The sequence below is a fragment of the Stigmatopora argus genome, chromosome 8 (assembly GCF_051989625.1).
Source record: "Stigmatopora argus isolate UIUO_Sarg chromosome 8, RoL_Sarg_1.0, whole genome shotgun sequence".
Classification (NCBI taxonomy): Eukaryota; Metazoa; Chordata; class Actinopteri; order Syngnathiformes; family Syngnathidae; genus Stigmatopora; species Stigmatopora argus.
This window is the reverse complement of record NC_135394.1, coordinates 1,749,998-1,758,044: the sequence shown is the minus strand read 5'-3', so window position 1 is coordinate 1,758,044 and position 8,047 is coordinate 1,749,998. Positions and strand designations below refer to the sequence as shown.

General features: G+C 39.5%; 1 protein-coding gene across 4 annotated transcripts in view; it reads left to right on the top strand.

The window, feature by feature from the left end:
* Nucleotides 1-301: 301 nt before the first annotated feature.
* Nucleotides 302-8,047, top strand: part of LOC144078526 (ankyrin repeat and MYND domain-containing protein 1-like) — a 59,833-nt gene continuing 52,087 nt past the window's right edge. For 3 of the 4 annotated variants that reach the window (XM_077606645.1, XM_077606643.1, XM_077606642.1), the window contains exons 1-7: nt 302-866; nt 2,764-2,910; nt 2,978-3,172; nt 5,108-5,349; nt 5,481-5,697; nt 6,209-6,367; nt 6,522-6,575. In XM_077606645.1, coding sequence (XP_077462771.1) covers nt 657-866; nt 2,764-2,910; nt 2,978-3,172; nt 5,108-5,349; nt 5,481-5,697; nt 6,209-6,367; nt 6,522-6,575 — 1,224 coding nt within the window. In that variant the 5' untranslated portion in view covers nt 302-656. The remainder of the gene's footprint in view (nt 867-2,763; nt 2,911-2,977; nt 3,173-5,107; nt 5,350-5,480; nt 5,698-6,208; nt 6,368-6,521; nt 6,576-8,047) is intronic. The other variant, XM_077606644.1, reaches the window with a different exon arrangement.

The window sequence follows — 8,047 nt, the reverse complement described above, 5'->3', positions numbered from 1 at the left end:
AAGGACAACGAACTCACTCTATTTTTTTAAAATTATATTTCTAGTATTGATTGTAAGGTAAGAAATGATGTTTATCTTGGGTTGATTGGTGGCACCTTTGACCTGATTCTCCTGGAAAAAAATGATTTTATCAATACAACGCTCCAATCAAAGTGCCAATTTTTAATCAAATTTTCAATCAAATCCATTCGAACCAAAGCGGCTGACAACAAACGGCTAGCTTTTAGTGCCATTGACCGCAATAGACTTTATATCCCTCACATTCGAAGAGGATTTAACGTCGATCGCCGTCAATGCCACTAAAAACGTATCATTTGGTGTCAGCCATTTTGGCTCAAATGGATTTGATTGATCCCCATCGCGAGTTAAAATGACTTTTAGATCGAACATAGGTTTGTTTTTTAATTGTTTCTTTAAAAAAAAAGAGTCAAACTAACTTTTTGAAAGACAAACAGCTGGCAGCCAGCTATCAATCAGTGACGTCATATAATACAATCTTGAAGGTAAAGGGGGTCTAAGATTGTCTTTGCTATGACGCCAAACAAAGTATTTCAATGTGGTGCACTTTTACACATGAAAACACCGAAGACAACTCCCTCTCTGAGAGCTGCAAGGCAAACGAATTAAGGTAAATGTTCGGTTGGGTTCTCGCCTAAATGTTGTCGAACCCCGGAGCTGTTTTGACTGCCCGAGGGCGAGTTACGATGAAACTAAAACTACGGCCCGGGAGTCCGAAGAATGGAGTCGTCGAGGTAATACGACAGGGATTTGCTGTCCAGGAGTTTCTCGACGGTTCCAAATATGAGGGGGATTTCGATAATGGACTCAAACACGGCGAGGGAAAGTACACTTGGAAAAATGGGGAGGTAAGACCGAATAATGAGAGAGGCATGCCATTGTTTCATCAGTGATAATATGAAAATGCTGCTTGTAGTCTCTTGAGGATAAGCGGACTAAAACTAGAAATGAACTACTAAATACAAATTAATTCGTTCTCACCCTATGAAAAAAAACAGCAAATATGGCCCAGGGTGAATATGCAAACTCTACACAGGTGAACTGACCTGGATTTGAACCCAGGTATCCTAATGTGAGACTGATGAACTAACCATTCATCCACCTGGGGACCATTTGAAGGGAATAGTTTTTATATATATACTTTTTGGTGAGAATTATCCTATTCATTCACTAATTCATTTTCTGAACCGCTTCATCCTCACTAGGGTTGTGGAGGGTGCCACAGCCAATCCCAGCTAACTATTGACAGAGGTGGGGGACACCCTGAATTGGTGGCCAGCCAATCGCAGGGCACGAGGAGACGAAAAACATTCACGTTCATACCTAGGGGCAATTTAGATTGTCCAACCAGCCTTGCCATGCATGTTTTTGAATGTGGGACAAAACCAGAGTGCACAGACAAAACCCACACTAGCCCCAAGTGGACCAACCTGAATTTGAACCCAGGATCCTAGAACTGTGAGGCCGACTAACCACTCAACTGCTGGGCCACCCTGAATTGATCCTTTAGTTGCAAAATATTCCCATTTTACTGCATGATGTCACTGTAAATGGAAATCAGTAGACTAATCATAAATAGCTATTTGGCACTGATGGCAGATTTTTCTTTTTTCAATGTAGTTCTTGACTCCCAAAGTCTGCATTACTTTCATCTTCTTATTGCTTCTGGCCAATATTCTTCCTAAGCAACTAGACCAGCATTTTGAAATTTGAATAACTGTCAAAACACTGATTGAGTCAGCCACATAAATTGTATTTCTAATCTTTAACCTTGACATATTAAAGTCTGTGATCACTAATTATTTTATTCATGGTAACAATTCATTTTTAATCGTAGGTGAATTGTTTACTTCACAATAAATAAACCGCCATCCTTTACCCTCCCAGTAAATTTGATTTTCAAGCAAGTGATTATGGAGAAAAAATGTGATGGAGAAAATGTCCACTTTTTATATCTATACATATTACTATTTCTGAGTGTGTGTGTGTGTGTGTGTGTGTGTGTTAGTGTGTTTTGTTAATGCGGTTTGGACCCCCCCAAAAATGGCAAATATACGGCTCTAGGATGTTACCGCACTCGATTTTTGAATTTGGGCCCCAGTTTTTCAAAAAATCACTTTCTAACTGGGAGTCGCATTTTTAAGGTCTAAATGTGCAACTTTGGGCTCATTTTTTCGGTACATGTGAAACTTTCAGACAAAAAAAATCTTTATTTAAAGCACCATGGAGATGCAAACATTTTTTCACCTGTCTTTTTCCAGGTTAATTGCTGCACGTAGCTGAGAATGGATAAAAATCCTCGATTTTGGACACGAGTGCATTCTCAAAAACAACCTATTACTAAGTTCAGCACATTTTACGGCCGCGTTTTACATCTAACAAGCAGAGGCTTCTGTTACTTTAATTGGTGCTTCATGTCCAGGTGAAAATCAAGTGTTGGTTTCTGTTTCAGGTTTTTCAGTTTGAGGGTAGCCTTTTTCAATTTTGGGTCAATTTTACCGGTACAAGCAAACCAGCCAGACAAATAATTATCTGCGTTTCCATAGCACAATACAGAGACATTGCATGCATGTCTTATTCCAAGTCATCTGTACTGCAGAGCTAGAAATCGATAAAAACACTTTTTTTTAGATCGAAAGTTGGGCTTTGGTGCCCAAGCGGGTGGGACCGTCAAAGCCGGGCCCCTCTGCTTGTATAATCTAGTAAGTAAACCCTAACTAACATCCTATGTTATGCCATGTTCAGGTCTATGAAGGGTCTTTTTACAAAGACTACAGGCATGGCAATGGAATGTACTGTTGGCCATCAGGCAACAAATTCATTGGTAAATTCTACCTTAACTGGAGAGAAGGTTATGGAGTACATATTTTCCCTGATGGAGCTACATTTAAGGTAACCCCCATAATGTTGTCTTTATAGATGTTCATGAATGGTACCAAAATACTTTGCACTTTTTCAGGGGTTGTACCATGCTGACCAGAGGTTTGGGCCTGGTGTACTTACTGAGTCAAATGGATGTCAGGATGTGGGGCTTTGGCATGGGAAACATCTGATACAACTGTGTACCCCTGTACAAGGAAGCTTCAGCCTTAAGAATTTAACTGAATATGCTGCCTATTTGGAGCAAACCATCTTCTCCCATTCTCAAAGTCAGGTAAAATGCATGCAGCAACACGTATAACTGTTTGGTCCTAGGTCAGTGCTAGTCCCACTCAGTGCTCGTCCACTGAGTTTGGTGGGAGACCATATGTGCAGAGTGCCCCAATTAAATCATTTTACCGAGGAAACATGCTAAACACATTAGCATCAATGCTAGCATGCCCTGGGAATGTGATTGACCCTATGGCAGGGAAATGCCTACAGAATCCTACCACTGACAGGACAAGATGATTTTAAAGATTAATTCTCTGTACTTATTCAATTATTTTTTTAATTCATTCATATTTGTCAAGGTTGTTAACATCAGTGTTTGGCCCAATCCAACATTTTGTTCATTTTTACTTTGAGTTTACAGCATCTTTAAAGAATTACTGAAATTAGTAAATGCGCAAGGTAATATTCATTCATTTACTTAACCGCTTCACCCTCATTAGGGTCGTGGGGGGTGCTGGAGCCTATCCCAGCTGACTTCAGGCCAGAGGCAGCAGACACCCTGAATTGGTGTTCAGCCCGAGGAGACGCACAACCATTCAGGCTCAAACTCATACCTAGGGGCAATTTAGAGTGTCCAGTCAGCCTACCATACATGTTTTTTGGGGGGAAATGTGGGAGGAAACCAGAGTACCCGGAAAAACCCCATGCAGGCCCGGGAGAACATGCAAACTCCACACAGGTGGACTGACCTGTATTTGAACCCAGAGCTGTGAGGCCGACGCGCCAACCACTCAAGTCGCCGGGCCGCTCACTAGGATTTTTATTTATTTATTAATGTAATTATTACTTTGTTTTATTTGCCACTCTCCATCCTTCTAAGATATATTTGTGGCAATTATTATATAATGGTACCTCTACTTAGGAAATTAATTGGTTCCAAAACTCTTTGTAGATAGAGCAGTATTTATAGATAAAATAAGATAATATAAAATGATTTAATAATCTATTAAAATGAATAGCAAGCACACAAAACATTTTCTACTCATGCAGGTGTTAGGAGGAACCTAATGGTAGGCAACAGACAAAGTACACGAACACATGCACATAAACAACTTCAAATTATGAATTCAAAACAACTTGGCATTAAATACTGCTTTTTCAGAAATGATAAACTCTGTCACTGTCCTGCAATTTCTTCCTTCTTTGTCCAAATTAGTAACAGGCTCTGTATCTCGTCATTCATTACAGAGAGGCCATTCCAAGGAGTCTCTGCTTTTTAATGCTTTTTTTTGCTTCAATATCATAGCAATGGTAGGTGGATTATGGCCGTATTGCTTTGCAATATCACACATGGATGGATAACAGGGCCTACTTTATTTCATTTGCACCAGTAATTTTGAATAAGAACAAAGTTTATTTAACTGCACTCAAAAAAACAAAACAAATGAAGAACTTTCGTAAGACAGCCAATGGGAGGACAGCGGACTGCAGTCAGATTGTCCGGCAAGACGCTAACCCTAGCGCAATCATTTCAAAATGAAATAACGGATACAGAAAAGGCATTCCAGCCTTGTGGTGTAGAGGTTAATTCGCCTGACTTTGGAGAGACCAGGAGCGGGCTCAATTCCTGCTGGTGGTGGTATGATTGTGAGTGCGGATAGTCGTTTGTCTCTCTGTGTGCCCTATAACTGACTGGAGACCGGTCTAGGGTGTACTAGTCTGTCTTGGTATCGGCGTCAGCACCCTTATGAGGATATGCGGTACGGAAGATGACTGAATGAATGAACAAAAGGAAAGACATTGACGTTTTGGGGGATTTTGTAACTTTTTTTCGTAGATCGGAGCACTAGTTGGCTTTCAAAAGAGTTTCGTAACCTGAATATTTTGTATGTGGAAACATTCATAAATAGAGGTAACATTGTATCTTTTGTATTGAAAAAAACACAGGACTTCATTTTATGCTTTGCTTTGTTCATCCTATATTTTCCCTCTTCAGGTAGACTCAGATGAGAGTTGGATACCTAATGACACAAATAATGCCTTCCCTTGCGGTATGGAGAATTACTCTGCAGATGGAGACCACCTACCTTTTCCCCCAGACCGTAAAAGAGAGTTTGACAATCATTTTTATGGCCAGCTAGGGGAGTCTGATTGTCATGTGTATAAAGGCTACCGACGAGAATCACACAACAGCCTGCCCTTACAAGTCCGTATTTTGGCCCACATTCACAAACACAGGTAAGAATCCAAAAAACGTTTTGATTATGAAAATGGTGGGACTGACTATATTTATTGAGTATGACTGTAAAAAGTCAAGACCTAAAAGGAAATGATCGGATTATAAAATATTTTTTGTATGTATCTCCAAGACGACAGGCTGAAACTTTAGACTGGGATGTTGATGCAGTTCTTTCATTAAAAAGGCAACGTTTTGGTCCTAAAGGACAGTTGGAAGTCACATCGGAGCTGTTGATCCAACAGGCATCCATAGGAAAAGGACCAGCTATTTTAAAATTTCTCCTTGATGGTCTTGTTCACCCTGATGTAGCAGACTCTCAGGGGCACACTGCACTGATTGCTGCCACAGTAAGATTATAACTTATAGTGTCCTGTTGTTTTTCCGGGTGGCCGAGTGGTTAGCACGTCTGCCTCTGTGTGGAGTTTGCATGTTCTCTCGGGCTTGCGTGGGTTTTCTCTGGGTACTCCGGTTTCCTCCCACATACCAAAAACATGCAGAGCAGGCTGGTTGAACACTCTAAATTGATGCACACATGTCCTCACTTTTATGGTACATATATGTATAATGCACGACCACTTGCCAGCGAGAAGTAGTATATGCTCCTCTCGTATTATCGAACAAGCTCCTCCGCCATTCTGCACTGACTAACGTGGAAAAAAAAGTTGCGACCACAAAGACAGTAAATATTTGATAAATATTTGCCCAAAATTTTACTCGAATCTCAAATTGCTCATATGTCGGGGCACTCGTATGACGAGGTATTACTGTATGTTTAAATAAGCTTGATTGACTTGTTTACTAAAAGAAAAATTGAAACTCTTTTATGGTAACCTTTTACATGTATCGCTTTCTTCTCAGGTCAACTGTCATAATGACGTAATCCAGTTGTTGTTAGATTTGGGGGCTGACATCGACAAGGTGAATTGCGAGGGAATGTCGGCCTTGTCTGTTTGTCACGTACTCTACTATCCTTTTCAGTCTCTATACACTTTCGCTGGACTCACATGCACAACAAAAGTAAGACTTCGTATGCTGTACGTTTCTTATTGCAATTCATTCAGAAAGAAATCAGCCCCTTTATTTTCCATATTCAAGATATGTATTTATTTGTATGCATTTAAGTTATTATATAAAGTACACAAATCGTAAAAACTATTTGTGCATTTTATAGGCTAAAGAGACCAAGGTATACACAGAGGGAGATGAAGAAAAGGTAGATAGTAAGGTAAGACTACACAGAAAAAACCTTTCATTTAATAATATATATAGGTACATATATGTGTGTATGTGTATGTATATTGATTTACAGTGCCTAGCGAAAAGTATTCAGCCCCCTGGAACTTTTCAACCTTTAGCCATATTTCAGGCTTCCAAAATCGACATTTTGGCCACAATGCAAACAGATATGTTTGTCGTAAAAGCAACACCGCTCATCACCCTGAACTCACCATCCCCACTGTCAAACATGGTGGAGGCAGCTTCATAGTTTGGGCCTGCTTTTCTTCAGCAGGGACAGGGAAGATGGTTAAAATTAATGGGAAGATGAATGAAGCCAAATACAGGACCATTCTGGAAATAAAACCTGTTGGAGTCTGTAAAAGACCTGAAACTGGGATGGAGATTTATCTTCCAACAGGACAATTATCCAAAACATAAAGCCAAGTCTACAATGGAATGGTTCATAAATAAACATATCCAGGTGTTAAAATGGCCAAGTCAAATTCCTGACCTGAATCCAATCGAGAATCTGTGGGCAGAGCTGAAGGCTGTTGTTCACAAACGCTCTCCATAGCCTCACTGAGCTCGAACAGTTTTGCAAGAATTTGCAGCTGTAAATGCAACAAAAGGTGGCACCACAAAGTATTAATGCAATGGGGCGAATAATATTGCATGCTCCACTTTTCAGGTTTTTATTTGTTAAAGAAGTTTAAAAGATTGAATAAATTGCATTCCACTTCTTATTGTGTTCTACTTGTTTTTTATTCATGACATTTAAAAAATATATATTTGTTTGAAGCCTGAAATGTGGTGAAAGGTTGAAAAGTTCAAGGCGACTGAATACTTTCACTAGGCACTATAGATAGAAAGAGTAATAGGGAAATAGATATAGACATACAGTCGTACCTCTACTCACGAAATTAATTGGTTTCAAAACTTTTTTTCGTAACTTGAAAATTTCGCAAGGAGAGGTGTACTTAATATGTAAATTCTCTAATTCGTTCCAGCAGTCCTCACACAACTACCAACTAATCCCTTTTAAAATTGGTCAAAGTGTCCCAATTTTGTATGAAAGATGTGAGGAAACACACAGAAATGAGAGAAAATTATAAGGAAATGATTTGTTAATGTCATAAAATAAATAAAGCATATGAAAATGCCCTGCAGCACTGAAATATCTCCCTCCACGGCCGTTATAGATGTAATACTGGTGTTTGTCCGTCAGTTGGCGGCAAGAACCCGAAAGCCGTCCACATTGTAGTACTTTTTAGACTTTTACGTGTGTCCTGTGTGTGTGTCTGTATGTGTGTGTGTGAAAATATGCCTCGTTGCATTTGTACACTTTTTAATCGCTTAATAAGGGGAATTTAAAATAGAATTACAGATAAGGATCACAGATCTTTTTCATATCTCGAGTCACTCATTAGCATATAAAAAAAATCGTAACCTGAAACTTTTGTACCTAGAGGCACTTGTACG